A 15123-nucleotide genomic window follows, 5' to 3' on the forward strand; every position below is an offset into this window, starting at 1 on the left:
CTGGTATCAAAGAGCATCTGCTGGACACAACAAAGGCCTCCCCTACATCCACCCATCCTCCCTAGCAGCCTGACACACGACCACAGAGTCAGTCAGCAGGAGACACGGAGGGAGAGAAGAAGAAGGAAATTCAATCGAATACGAGGAGCAGTGGAAGACCTGCTGCCCGGTCTTGGGATGTATCGCGTTTGATCAATTATACATGATGCTCATCCCAGCAGGATAAAGAACCATAGGAAAGGGGAAAAAATAATATGTATATATATATATATATATATATATATATATATATATATATATATATATATATATATATATATATATAATATATATATATACACACAGACACACAGCAGTGGTGGTGTGTGTGTAGCGTGCAAATGGTTGTAGCGTTGATGGTGGGTGTAGCGGTTGCGGCAGGTGTAGCGTTGACGGTGTGTAGAGGTGGGTGTAGCGGTTGGTGTAATGCTGGGGGCGGGTGTAGCGGAGAGTGGGTGGAGCGATGGGTGGGTGTAGAGTTGATGGTGGGTGGTGGTGGGTGTAGCGGTGGTGTGGGTGTAGCGGTGGGTGTAATAGTGGGAGCGGGTGTAGCAGTGGCGGTTGGTGGGGGTGGTGGTGGTGGTGGTGTGTGTAGGGTTGATGGTGGGGGCTGGTGGGTGTAGCGGTGGGTGGGTGCAGCAGTGGTATGGGTGTAGCGCTGCAGACATGCTACGGACCAGGCCGGCTTTCATCTCCGACGCGGTTCAAAGCCTTCAGATGGCGAACAGAACAAACAATGAGAGCCGAGTGTGGCGGGCCCTGGCTCTGTGGCTCTGAGTGCTGCGATGATCACACGCTCACAGCTCCTCCTCAAACCACAACAGCACATCTTTGATTCGTTTTCGAACAAACATCCCTCGTCGGATCTTGATCTAGACTATTTGGTGCTTTCAAAACAAAAAGATAAATAAATAAATACTCTTTCTTATGAGGCTTTGGAGACATGTGTATAATTAATGTGTGGAAGACGAAGCCATGTATATACTCTTTCTCTTCCTCCACGTCCGTGGCCCACAAACATTGACAACATGAAGCCCCACACAGACCGTCTGGGGGTACAAGGGTCTGCTCTGAGCCTGGATGTGACTGAATGAAACAGATTTCATTTATTTTTGATTTCACATATTTGTTTGTTTGTGGAATAATGAAATCAGTACATCATGTTCACCTGTGTTTCCATGAAGCCCAAACTAATGGATAGGGATTTACCAATCATACCTCATACCCCAAAATTTCACAGGCTTGAACGATGATCCCTTTTTGACTGGAGTAAAATAAATAGAAAACATTAAAATATATTCTCATAATCACATAATCATACTGACATTTTAAAGATTTCGGCAGCAGGAAGCGAGGGGAAAGCGATCGTGTTTCCCCCAGCAGTAAGACTCCTTCAGCAGGACGTGATGAACACGAGAAGGAGTCAGACGCGTAAAGGTCGTCACTCAGACCGCGTCCTACCGGGATTTACAACTCATTCATTTGAAATAATGGATACCCTAACCTGACTCTGTGTGGCACGGCGTGCTAGCGCAGACCAGGGAACGCCATGGCTGCACACACCTCATATCTATCCAATCAGTCAAGATGCTTTAGCACTCGTGTCCGAGACCCTAACAGGGGCGGTAAATTACCTGGGGCCGTTGTTCATGGGGCCAATAACTTCTGAAGGAGAATCCCCCCGTCAATCTGAGCCAACAGCCCCCCTACGGCGGAGCGGGGGGAACCTGGGTGCTTCAGGAACGCTATGTAACACATAGAACTTACCCTTTACCAGAAAATATAAAATAAAATATTTCAAAGATATAGACGTCTTGGCGCCTACAGCGTGTCAGGACCGGGAGCCATGCTTTTGTTGAAGTTACCGCCTTGATCACGTGCTCCTCCTACCTCTTCACACACATCCCTCTTCCTCTTCCATCGCTCTCCTCCTCCTCCATCCCTCTCCTCCTCCTACATTCCCCTCTACCTCTCCATCCCTCCATCCCTCTCTTCCTCCTACATCCCTCTCTTCCTACTCCATCCCTCTCTTCCTCCTACATCCCTCCCTTCCTACTCCATCCCTCTCTTCCTCCTACATCCCTCTCTTCCTACTCCATCCCTCTCTTCCTCCTACATCCCTCTCTTCCTCCTACATCCCTCTCTTCCTCCTGCATCCCTCTCTTCATCCTGCATCCCTCCCCTCCTCCTCCATCCTCCTCTTTCCCTGTCTCTCTGTCCATTTAAAAGCAGCAGGGGAGAACAAGTGTTGATCCCCAGTCTTGCTCCCACCCAGCAGCAGGTAATGTGTGTAATATGAAGAGCCAAATGGGAAAGTGGGTCTGGAGAAGGGATGGTGTGATTGTTATCAATCCAACCCCCCCCCCCCCCCCCAGAGAGTGCTTCGCTGGGAGCCCAGCGCTGGGACATATTTCCATACACACCACCACTCCCCATGACAGACCTATAGTGCTGTCAATACATGCAGAATGGAGGGGGAATAAATGCACTGTATACGTAAGTAGCGACTTGGGCCCGCTTCTTCCCCACGAGATTACCAATTGTTTACGTGTGTGTGTGTGTGTGTGTGTGTGTGTGTGTGTGTGTGTGTGTGTGTGTGTGTGTGTGTGTGTGTGTGTGTGTGTGTGTGTGTGTGTGTGTGTGTGTGTGACACCTGAGCGAGGAGAGGAGCTCTCAGTTAGCGCTGCAGGCGCGGTAATATTTCATGGTTGATGTGAGATTGGAGGGGGGAGGGGAGACGGTGAGCCCCCCCCCCCCCCCCCCCCCCCCCATGATACAACATAGCAGGCCGTTAGTCCGCCCAAAGCCTGGGTTTTCTGTTCAAGCAGGTGACTGCTCCCTGGTGTTCCTCTGTTCCAGCAGGGTGCATCGTGGGGGATCTCTCTGGGTTCCTCAGTCCCAGCAGGGTGCATCATGGGGGATCTCTCTGGGTTCCTCAGTCCCAGCAGGGTGCATCGTGGGGGATCTCTCTGGGTTTCTCAGTCCCAGCAGGGTGCATCGTGGGGGATCTCTCTGGGTTCCTCAGTCCCAGCAGGGTGCATCGTGGGGGATCTCTCTGGGTTCCTCAGTCCCAGCAGGGTGCATGATGGGGGATCTCTCTGGGTTCCTCAGTCCCAGCAGGGTGCATCATCAATTCTTTAAGTCATGTCAAAGCGCTGAGGAACATCTGACCACATGAACAAAATAAAAACCAGATGTTCGGGCAGGGAAAGCTCTCCCAGATGTTAAGAGGGGAGAGAGATGTTCATGCGTGTGGTGTGCGTGTGAGGGAGCGAGAGAGAGAGTAACTGGTAGGACTGCAGAGTGTCCTGGGTCTCTCTTTATGAGTGCATGAGATTCGCTGGGAGCTGTGATGGGGAACGCAGCGGGAGGGGATGGGGCTGCTGGGTGTGTGTGTGGGGGGGGGGGGGGGGTTACCGTGGCAACTGCAGCGCTGCCTCTACCGGCTGCCAGAGGCGTTCTGCCTCGGTGAACCCACCCTTGAGCGAGACGTTCCTGAGCGGATTCTGCCGAGCGTCCGAGACGCCTCCCGCTCGGCGGCCGTCTGGAAAACATAAATCAGGGGTTCTACCCCGGCTCGTATCATCCTCTCGTCATGTTCAATGCACAGACGGCCGAGTTGTGAATCAATCCTACCAGGGTTCTGTTCCGTGGCCCTGATTTATCAGGTGCATGATGCCCGAGCACATGCGCAGTTAATCCACGACCAGGACTGACTGTTCGGTGGAACGTAACCACAGCGCTCCGTCAGCTATGAACCGGAGCGATACGAGTAGTGGAGTTACCACCGGCACCAGTTCCAAAAAGACCCGCTTACCGCGACGGCGGCCCGGGCATCCAGATTCCCGCTCCTACTTAGCCCCGCCACCCCACCCACCACCAGCCAGCCACCCAACCGGATAGAGAACAATGACAGACGTCCACCCAGCATGTTGTGCTCCTACGCTGAGGACTGCAAGAACATCTCTGGTGATGGCTGCTCCCGATGTAATGAACAGTAATTGAATACTTTAGGGCAGTGGGTGCATTAGCAGCCCAGTGGGACTATCCCCCCCCAGCCCCCCGCAGAGACAGCAGGACGTGACATTGTCTTGGGTTGGTTAGGGTTGACCTTGCGGGCCGTTGGAGTGGCTACGCTTCAATCGGGGAGACGTGGACTCAGAAGAAAATAACTGCTTGATGACAAATGAAAAGGAATGGCATTGGAGAAGAAAAAGGGAATCAATGCAGCAATCGATGGTTATCTGATTTTATATTGCAAAACTCTTAAGGAGAGGAAGAGAAAAGATCAACCAACCCGAGCTGTATTGGCATAAATAACAATATTAATCAAGAAGAAATGCCTAGCTGACTGGTTGATAAACCAGCCAATAGTGTTATATCAAAACAAATGATAGTTGTAAACATAATATCCCTCGACCCATAACTAGTTTATCCTTGTCCACATTTCTCCCAAGTAATGGTCTGCACATTAAAACATTGTAACTGAATCTCTGACATTGAAGAATTCAGAGTGCATCTTCTGTAACAAGTCTCTTTTCCAAGTCAAGTAAAATAGAATATTGAAGCTCTAGAGTGATTGTTTATTGGTTCAAATGCCGGCCTAGAATGGGTGACGGTTTTAGACTAGGCAGTCAAAGCTAAAGGTATACTTGTCGAACATCACTTGAGAAAAGCACCTTGAGAAAAACAAGGTTAAGAAAAGTATGTCACGACCATAAAAACTTTTATTCCACAGCTCATGCTCAAAAGGCATCCTTCATACGCTGAGAGACGTCAGTCTTCTGAGGTCATTAGACGACCTTGGGCCCAGTGTGACTCCATCCTTCTGCTCATTGGGCCTCAGATAGGCTGTGCTCCCATCTCGACTTGGCACACGCCTTGAACATCGTTATTCTTTATTTGGTCGGGACCGTTCAGGTCAATAGCACACTCTCTCACACACACACACACACTACCTCTGCAATGGACTGCCTCGGACTATGGACTATTCACTATTTAAATTCAATGCAATGAATCATATAAACGGAGGGGGCAGCTGAGGAGGTCTGGCTGAAGAAGCAATCATGTAATTGAATTTGGCCATCAATATATATATACAGCATATGTACACACACAGAAACATACAAGTGTGTGTGTGTGTGTGTGTGTGTGTGTGTGTGTGTGTGTGTGTGTGTGTGTGTGTGTGTGTGTGTGTGTGTGTGTGTGTGTGTGTGTGTGTGTGTGTGCGTATTCAAGAACAGCCTTTCTTCATGAGCGTACAAAGGCATCCGGCCCCCAAACTCAGAGTAGTACAGAGTGTGAGTCCTCCGAGAAGATCATCACGGTTACAGCTCTCTGGATGATGGCGTTGTGGAACACAGCTACAATATAAGAGTAGAGTAATGGGCATACACAGGACACCGCTGCACGTAAAAAAAAACATGTTCCGGGAACGGCTTCCATGAATCAAATTCACATAAAGAAATACAAAAAAAACATATCGGATGCTGCTGACAACAGAGTGAATGCAGTTTCACTTTGCATAGCGTATCATTGCTGCTACTATGTACGCGAAACAGCGATAACAGGATTTTTTTTATTTGAGCATATCCGGCATCAAGTTTGCCAAACGATGAGTTGATTAGTGATGATTCCCCTCAGCCACAGCCCCGCCCCGCCCCACCACCAACACCACCACAAGATGGTGAGCAGGTCTGAGCTAAGAAGCTGTTCAGGAGATGATCATTACTGCCCATTATCTAATGGTCCTTCTGGCCCTCAGTCTAGAGCTAGTCTGAATCAGCAATATTCATGTAGGACTGAAAGTGATGAGTTATGAATTAGACTATTGATGAGGCCCTTAGCCGGGGCCATAACTGGGCCCCTGAAGTCAATAATTATCCCAATAAGAATATCTTTATTGCAAAAGTGCACACTGCAGCAAAATCATCAGTACACCAAAACATTCCCCACGGTGTACTTGCTACCGCCTGAAATGATGGTTTTCATTAAAATGAAATGTTCCACGGTTATTGATTGCTGAAATAAGACCCAATATCTCCTCATTTTCAGGGCAGAAGGAAATGGCCTGGAATAGTGGTAGCACTCAAGTATTGTGTGGTTCATCAATGTGGTTTCATACAGCTGTCCCCCAGGACTATCAGAGTGGAATAAGTGTGTTTAGATGAGAGTTATGCTGGGAAGCACACAGCTAGGCGGAAACATCTGTATATGCAAACCTGTACCAATCTGTCACCGTAAGGAACAGAGAGTTAAGTAGAGACACAGCATAAATGACAGTGACAGATATTACAGGTCACAATGTCTCCTGCCTTGACCGGACTAAGAGTGCTGCACAGCCTAGCAAGACTTAGCTTCCAAGCTAATCCTTAGCCACAAGTGCTTTCCTGCATTCCATAACATCACACCTGCAGTCCCGGCGAGCTCATCACTGCTCCGTCACTGGGAGTATCTGCACGCCTCCTATCGCTTCATAGTCCTGCTGGCCCTGGACTGGGAGGGTTGTTGGACTGGCCAGTGCCGGAAGGAACAGAAGAGTCAGAGTCAAGCACCTCCTGAAGGAGCACATTGGGGCCGTGTCGAGAACCAGCTGATTATGGAATGCATTGGCGATAAGGACACGTACGTCTCTCCCGCTGACACCCATGGGCAAACGCCCGGGGAGCCGACGCCCCTGAAGGCCCTCGCGGATCCCGCTGGGTTCAATTCCTCTTTGTCCAGACTCCTCCTCCACCTCTCTGGCCTCCACCTTGGAGAACGAGGCGAGAGGTCATCTCCACAGCAGCTTATGCTGCTCCTTCTCTCGAGGAATGTATTATTCATGTTGTTTATGAAGTGAAAGATAGCAGACAAGTAGCCCAATATGTGCCAGTTCCCAAACACGTTTGGGAACTGGTTCACACATATTGTTGTCATATTCATCCGGCAGATAGGACTATATGGGATGTTGATATTGCCGTCCTTATGGGGGATGCTTAACGTCTGAAGTGCCGCACTGTTGTACCTGATCGATGGGCAGCTCCACCTCCAGCTCACTCTCCTCCTGCACCTCCACCGCTCCTGCTTCCTCCTCCCTCTGGCTCCTCCCACTGAACGCGCTGCCCTCTGAGGGGAGCATTCATCACCATTACCTCATCGGCTGGCAGCGTGGTCACCCTGACACTCCTCCGCTCGCTCACTCACGCTCTCTCTGTCTCACTCACGCTCTCTCTGTCTCACTCACGCTCTCTCTGTCTCACTCACGCTCTCTCTGTCTCACTCACGCTCTCTCCGTCTCACTCACGCTCTCTCCGTCTCACTCACTCTCTCTGTCTCACTCACTCTCTCACTCTCACTCACTCTCTCACTCTCTCTTCATCCAGCCTTCAACCTACATCCAGCCTTCATCCAGACTACATCAGGCCTACATCCAGACTACAACAGGCCTACATCCAGCGTTTTCTCCTACTCGCTTTCTTACCTTAAGGGCTCATTTAAGAGGAGGGACCGGCTGGAGATAAATTTGCCAGAGGTGCTCGAAAGTCAGCACGGATTTAGGTTAATATATGGAAGACCAGCACACAGGCTGCCTGCTAACGCTGTCCCGCTACCGCTAGCAGAGAAACCCCATCCCAGGATGTGGAAAGTGTGATGTGATATCACAGCCCTTAATGTATTTCACGTCATACTGTTGTGTTGCTGTTGTCGTTGTGCGCAGAAAGCCATGAAATAACAATTGAATAGCTGGGTGATGCAAAAAGGCTCAATTGCTGTGTATTGATGCTGTATATCAATTTCAAACTGCATCATTGCTGCGTTACTAAAAGCCGTAAATCTTCAAGTATAGTTTGTCGGCCGTGTGATCGTTCCTCTGTGTTATTGTGATGAATAACTGATGATTCTTTTGATTCCCGCAACATGAGGAAATTGGAGCATTTTGTTTTTCCCAGCATAGTTAACAAGCCTAGCTGGATGCAGATCCAACTAATGGGCTGTTTGAAGTCTTTATGACTGAAGGGGCCTTGAAGCTAGCGTTCTCTCTCTAGTGTTAGTATAGCCTAAGCGTCCTGTTTTAGGTGTTCTCAAGGAAAAGTAGCGTGTTTAATGGAGATATCACTTCAGGGTGTTAAAGAATTAAAAGAACCACCATGAATCCACCTGTAGTGTACAATAATATGAAGAACAGTTTTAATGAAATAACCATAACTAGCGAACACAGACACTGCACACTCTTACATGCACTCTTATTACACGCATACATTCAAACAGATAAAATACAGAATCAAACCACAGAATTCTGTTTTATAAGAAGCAACGAGTCCAATTCACGTCAGTGAGCATGAACAGAAAGATTCAAAATGTGACATATCTGTAAAGGGGAGAGCGAGAGCGAGAGAGAGAGAGAGAGAGAGAGAGAGAGAGAGAGAGAGAGAGAGAGAGAGAGAGAGAGAGAGAGAGAGTGCGCTCCTTTAGAATTGCCTTGCTTACCCCCCACTGAGAGCAGAAGTGGGTCTGTGGCCACCTGCGTGTTGTTTGGCTGCGTCGGCCTGCCAGCGGCTGTGGGCTGCTTCATTTGGCCCCTGGCTGTGTGTTCAAGGTCCTCTCTAAAGCCGGCTGCAGCAAACTACATAAAGAGACGGAGAGGCAAACACACACAGAAGAATCCCAGACTAGGCCGTAGTTCCTCTGATTTCTCCCGGTTCCGTTGGGTTTGAGTTGTACAATTAGAAGTTAAAAACACTACAGGGTTATAACGCATGTTCTACCATAAGTTGTTCCTCTGCCCTGTTTTTTATTGGATTAGGATGATTTCTTTTACATTTTCCATTGACCTCAATTTTTCATGAGCTAATACGCTTTGTAGCTCCCCCATGACATCCAGTGTATTGAATTCATCTGGTTCCAATACATCCTCGCCACCACCTATCAATCACGGGGGAGGCGGCAAAACGAATCATTTATTGATGAAATGGGGCAGCCATGAATTTCTAACTGCATTTGTCTTATTTATCAGGCCAGATCAAACAATGAAATTCCAAACAAGCTTAAGAGAGCGAGAGCGAGAGCGAGCGCGAGAGAGAGAGAGAGAGAGAGAGAGGGAAGTATGTTGGGGGATAACTTATTTGCTGGCAGCAACAGCAGCCGATTATTGATAGAGAGCAGAAGAAAAAATAAAAATAAATGGGCTGGGGACTGGGAGGCATAGTGGGAGGGTGTGGGTGTGTTGGGGGGGGGGGGCTGGGGAGAGTATGAGGTGGGGGTGGGGGGGTGCAACAGCAGCGGCGGAGATGAGTTCAGAGTGATGTTCAGGCAGCAGGGTACACATCGGAATTAATGCTTCCACAAAAGGCAATTTTCTCCTCACAGGCTGTTCACCCCCACTGTAGGTAGAGGGGAGGTCTGCCTCCCTCCCAGAGGGTGAGACAGAGGGAGGGAGAGAGGGAGAGAGGGAGAGGGAGAGGGAGAGAGAGAGAGAGAGAGAGAGAGAGAGAGAGAGAGAGAGAGAGAGAGAGAGAGAGAGAGAGAGAGAGAGAAGGAGAGACAGAGAGACAGAGAGACAGAGAGAAAGCCAGAGAGAGAGAGAAGGAGAGACAGAGAGATTCGCCAGAGAGAGAGAGAGTGCCAGAGAGCGAGAGAGAGAGCCAGAGGGAGAGAGATAGTGCAGCTGACTTAATGTTGCTGTTCAGCTACAGAGCTCCTTGCTCCAGCTGCCGTGCTCGGGGGGGATAGGGCAGTGATCTCGGCTTCCACCAGAATACACTTCAGGCGATGGTCTTGTGAGTCTCACTAACATGGAGCCCAGGGAACAGCTCTGCTGCTGCTGCTGCTGCCTCAACGCAGGGGATAGGGAGTCAGAAAGATCAACAAGAGAGAGAGAGAGAGAGAGAGAGAGAGAGAGAGAGAGAGAGAGAGAGAGAGAGAGAGAGAGAGAGAGAGAGAGAGAGATAGACTGAGTTGAAACAGAGTTCACCCCCATTCGATGGCCAGCAGATCAGAGACGAGGCGCAGTGACACTGCAGCGCTGGGTGGGTGATAATCCGATCTCCTCGCCCTGTGGTGATGTAAATATCTCACCTCAAAGACTTCAGATCTGAATCCATGTCGCTCATCAAAGACCTTAATGCCTCTTATCAAAAGATGTCAACGTCAGCCTCACGGCGAGATATAAACCCTTCTTTTACTAAAGTCTACAAAGTTTTATCAAGACGGGTGAGAGGGAGAGAGAGTGAGCGTGAGAGCGACAGAGACACAGAGAGAGAGAGAGAGAGAGAGAGAGAGGGAGAGAGAGAGAGAGAGAGAGAGAGAGAGAGAGAGAGAGAGAGAGAGAGAGAGAGAGAGAGAGAGCGAGAACGAGAGAGAGAGACAGACCCAGGTCTAGGTCCTCCTCTCCGCCCTGTAAGAGCAGACATGATGGCACGCTGTGTTGTTTGGGTAGAGTTTTCCACCGGGCATCCTCGCCACACCCCAACCACTCATCCCCCTCACCCTGATGAGATCACAGAGGAGGAGCACTGCATTATACAGCAGCCCGGAGGCGAGTCATAACTAGGTGCCAGGAAGGAACAGATCACACCTTCTATTAATCCTTATTGAGTCTGTCTGTCTGTCTGTCTGTCTGTCTGTCTGTCTGTCTGTCTGTCTGTCTGCCTGCCTGCCTGCCCGCCCCTCTCTCTCTCTCTCTCTCACTCTTTGATACACAACCTTATTTTCTCTTTCTCCCTTCATGTCTGCTTTAGAGTCTTGACCTCATCACTGAACCCCTACCTAAGAACCCCCCCGTCCCCTGTCAGCTCAGTGGAGTCTGAACAGACGTCCCGTGCAGGACCAGTGTGCTACTGGGGCAGGACCAGTGTGTGAGAGAGAGAGAGACAGAGAGACAGAGAGACATAGATAAATCTGAGTGTTTGTTAACATCAGTGGGTTAAACAGCAGACGAGCCAAGCTGGTGTCCACACATGTATCTCTCTTTTAAAAGGTCCTTATTTACTTGTCACATGATGTTTACAAAGTCCTGAGGAATCACGGGGAGGTAGTAGAGTGGAGAGCATCTAATCACAGCCATAGCTCTGTCTCTGTCTCCCTCTCCTGGTGAGGGATATGATGGCAGGTCATGTGTGGGCTTTGTTATTGCTGTCGTTTTGTTTATGTACTTCACAGCAACACGTAATGGAGTTATGGAAAACCGAATATGGGCAACTTGTAACGTTTTGAAAGACAAACCGGCCACCATGGGGACTAGCCTGAGTCAGAGGGCCTCAAAGGCAGTTGGTCGACCATGTTCTAGCCGCTTGGTATAATGGTGATGTTACCCTGACTCACCCTAACCCTTGACATTAACCAAGACCCTGACCCTAACTAGCCGTAACCCTAAATAACGCTAACTAACCCTAACCCCTGACCCTTACCCTAACCCTTACTAACATTAATACATACCCTAACTAACCCCTTATCCTTCACCCTATATTGCCTCTGGGACACTGCAAATGAACACAGTGAATTTTGGTTTGTTGATTTTACTACACAGGGTTGAAACAAAATTGGAAAATGATATGAAAAGCAATGATAGAAATTCCAGATGGTATTCTCCCCGTGTTGGCGTGTCTCTGCTAATGATGGAACTACTGGGGGGGCTTCCTCCTCACCAGAACACCAGAACATTCTTTTACTGGCAATCAATCAAATGTCAGATATGTCTCAGTTGGATTGGGGTACTGGTTGGGGGGTTTGGGGATGGGGTGGATTGTGGAGGTGGTGGGGGTGAATGGTGGTGGTGGGGGTGTTATGCGTGGATAGTGGTGGTGGATGGGGGGTGGGTATATATCACTAACTGCTGAGTAGGCATCTTGTGTGTTAGTTGTTCATCTCAGCGCCCCAACGCAGCATTGCAATCCTCCTATGGATTCAGAGCATCTCACTGTGTACTTAATCACAATACAAGTTGTCCCCAGTTGTGGTTTGAATGGATTTTCCCCTTCTTCCCTCTGACTGTAGAGTCACCCGGTGCCCAGGCTCAGTCTATGAGGCTCGCTGCACTTGATCAAGCGGTGCAGCTCGTCTCTGTGGGGATTACCCATCAAAGTGGAAAGTAATGGCGACTCAATGCCTTCGCGTCGACAGTGATTGATGATGGCTTGCTTTTATAACGAATTGCAAAAAAAACCAGCGCAACACACGTCGCACCCGTGGAAGATGCTAATTGAAATGCAGCACATGCAGAGAGATGCTTCTGGAAGTGCTGAGGTAATGCTAACATGTTCTACCAGAACCACGCTACATTATGGAAGGGGGGAGGAAGGACACAATGCAAGCACATGGTTAGCATTGAAGTCATCAGAGAGCACGGAGAAGGAGATGGATAATCCACGTGGATAACATGGAGAAGGAGATGGATAATCCAGTTGGAGAACATGAAGGAGATGGATAATCCTAATAGAAAAGTGTGGTGGCTCACCGCAACCTTGGAAGGTCTGGTCTTCCTCCTGTAGAGCAGATGGTTCCTGCTCCTCCTGCAGACATAATGACCTGTTACTGATCAGATGATATTCATGCACATCCTGATAAACGTCCTATATATATATAATTACCCCTGAGCCGCCTGGTCCTCTCTGATAAGGGCGGTACAGGGCACCCACTGGCTGTAGGCCTTGACCCTGAACCTCTCTGCTCCCACGGCCACGTAGTACTGTTGGCTCCTGAGGTCCTCGGGCCCCCGCAGCGGGCGGCCCTCCAGAGAGAACAGCCTGGACACAACATCTCTTTGTAACCCTAGTAGGGAGGTCATGAGGTCTAATCCCCTTCCTCCAACGACCTACCTGTGCACTGCCCCTGTCCTGAGCTCCACCTTCTCCGTCACCAGGGCCAGCACCTTCTCCCAGCTGCTCAGCGTGAACTTAGGGATCAGGATACGGGCAGGGGGGACGAAGACGTCCCCGTTGGTAAAAACACTGGAACACACGAGCACAATGATGTCAATGTTCCATAACAATACAGGAGAAGCTACAGATCCTTTTAGAATCATGAAAATATAATGGTTATCTAAGTAACAATGAAGACGTACTTGATAGTGCATGAATCTTTATTGCTCCTCAAACACCTGGCAGGAACTACGATTCGGCTGTGAGTTACTGGCTTGATCTGATGATGGTTGAGATAAAGAACTCATAACAACATCAGGACACACGAGATACAGACGTGATGTTTTCATATCAGCCCAACATCAGGACACACTAGATACAGACGTGATGTTTTTCATATCAGCCCAACATGAGGAAACACTAGATAGAGACGTGATGCTTTCTGATTGCTACTGTAGGTATTAGTGATGTTTAATAGTTCGCCATACCTCTTCTTTCTTCTTAGGCTCTGGTTTCCTAGGAGTTATTAGCAAATAGCTGTCCAGATGAAGTGACAGATTTCAGTAAGATAAATTACACATGAATGAATTCAATACGATAAAAAACACATGATGAATGAATGAATTCATTAAGAAAAAAAACACATGATGAATGAATTCAGTCAGATAAATGACACATAATGGATGAATGAATTCAGTAAGATAAAGACGATGAATCCATGAACACCTACCTGAGTCGTTTGAAGCGCTCTGCCCCGGCTGCCACATATCTCTCTCCGGTCCTCAGCTCCTCCAGCTCAGACACCTTGTGGCCTTCTCTCGGAGTGTACACGTTTCTGACCGCTCCGAAGGAAGCCTCAAGTCCACTCGTCAGAAGTGTTAAAAGAGTGTCAAAGGTGGTCACTTGGCGTTGTTTGACCACTAATTTTCTTCCTGGGAAGAACGCATCCCCATTCCTGTACACAATGATGGTTTTGGTGGGAGGCTGAGAGGCTAGCCTGCCTGTGAGGGGCGGCATGGTGGTTCTGAGCTAAGGGCTGAGACCAGCACCACTGAGGTGTCTGAAACCAATCTGGAGAGTTGGCCCGTCCGCCTGTTATAGGACCCTCAGCGTTACACGAAACGACTTGGTTCATCTGAGAAGGGTCGTTTGTCAAAATGAACAGCTTTCCGCAGGTGTTGTCAAGTTGGACGGATCTGTGAATCTGAAATTCTGTTTTGTTTCCGTGTTTCCAAGGTAACCAGGATCAGAGGTTTTTTGATCTGTGTATTTCATGTTTGCTCATTCTTGAGTTTTGATTTCCATTTGAAATCATTGTTTATTTGAATAATGGTGCCACTGAAAGCAGGTATCTATTTATTTCTACAGTGTGGTCTAACAGATTCTGCAGAGACAGGCTGTCCCACATGAACCACTAAGATCAGCAGCGTAACCAGAGATGACCATCAATGGCACCTAATTGGTTTTTGACAGACAATTCCTGTTCAATGAAATGCATAATTCATTCTTTGTATTAAATATTAATTTCTAAAAGGGGTTCATGCTGTGCTTTATTAGAGCGTTATATCATGCATATTGAAAACAAAATCTCCAGTGTGTGTGTGTGTGTGTGTGTGTGTGTGTGTGTGTGTGTGTGTGTGTGTGTGTGTGTGTGTGTGTGTGTGTGTGTGTGTGTGTGTGTGTGTAAAAGCTGGGGTGAGTTCATTCTTATTACTTACTTATTGTTATCTATACATCAATAAGAAACACATTAAAATGTTTAATTCACAGTTGTCATTAGGGATATATAATAGCTTTTTTTTTACCAATGGAATGTGATGAGTACGGATCGACTAAAACAGACTGTTTGTTTGCATGATAATGGATTCTATTTTTATTATCTTCAGAAAACACATTAGGCCCATTAGGTGCTGTCAGCCTTTATCTGCATGTTGATTATGAGGAGTCCCCCCTGGTCTCCCAGTATCCACTGGTCTCCCTTTGGTGTCCCTGTACCAGCTGTTCTCCCCTCCCTCTAGTCTCTCTCTCCCCACTGGTCTCCCCTCCCTCTGGTCTCTCTCCCCACTGGTCTCCCCTCCCTCTAGTCTCTCTCTCCCCACTGGTCTCCCCTCCCTCTGGTCTCTCTCCCCACTGGTCTCCCCTCCCTCTGGTCTCTCTCCCCACTGGTCTCCCCTCCCTCTAGTCTCTCTCTCCCCCCCCTGGTCTCCCCTCCCTCTAGTCTCTCTCCCCACTGGTCTCCCCTCCCTCT

At 48.6% G+C, this 15123-nt stretch overlaps 1 protein-coding gene across 1 annotated transcript; it reads right to left on the minus strand.

Moving 5' to 3' along the window:
* Nucleotides 1-5322: 5322 nt before the first annotated feature.
* On the minus strand, nucleotides 5323-14998 carry dcdc2c (doublecortin domain containing 2C). The gene is made up of 10 exons (XM_030357129.1): nucleotides 13606-14998; nucleotides 13364-13412; nucleotides 13079-13155; nucleotides 12834-12965; nucleotides 12614-12761; nucleotides 11009-11069; nucleotides 7046-7146; nucleotides 6668-6790; nucleotides 6261-6270; nucleotides 5323-5402 (listed from the first exon to the last, which is right to left on the minus strand). Exons 1-10 carry the CDS (start codon nucleotides 13890-13892, stop codon nucleotides 5323-5325), a joined length of 1068 nt encoding a protein of 355 aa, XP_030212989.1. The 5' UTR covers nucleotides 13893-14998.
* Nucleotides 14999-15123: the final 125 nt, after the last annotated feature.

This window comes from Gadus morhua, chromosome 5, assembly GCF_902167405.1.
Source record: "Gadus morhua chromosome 5, gadMor3.0, whole genome shotgun sequence".
Taxonomy (NCBI): domain Eukaryota; kingdom Metazoa; phylum Chordata; class Actinopteri; order Gadiformes; family Gadidae; genus Gadus; species Gadus morhua.

What these genes read in the sequence shown, in the direction of transcription:
- dcdc2c (XM_030357129.1), bottom strand. Translation starts at nt 13,892, where the DNA reads ATGCCGCCCCTCACAGGCAGGCTAGCCTCTCAGCCTCCCACCAAAACC. An exon ending in AGGACAGGGGCAGTGCACAG is followed by an intron (nt 12,762 to 12,833) that starts GTAGGTCGTTGG and finishes TGTTGTGTCCAG; the next exon opens with GCTGTTCTCTCTGGAGGGCC. An exon ending in TGGAGCTGCCCATCGATCAG is followed by an intron (nt 6,791 to 7,045) that starts GTACAACAGTGC and finishes TCGTTCTCCAAG; the next exon opens with GTGGAGGCCAGAGAGGTGGA.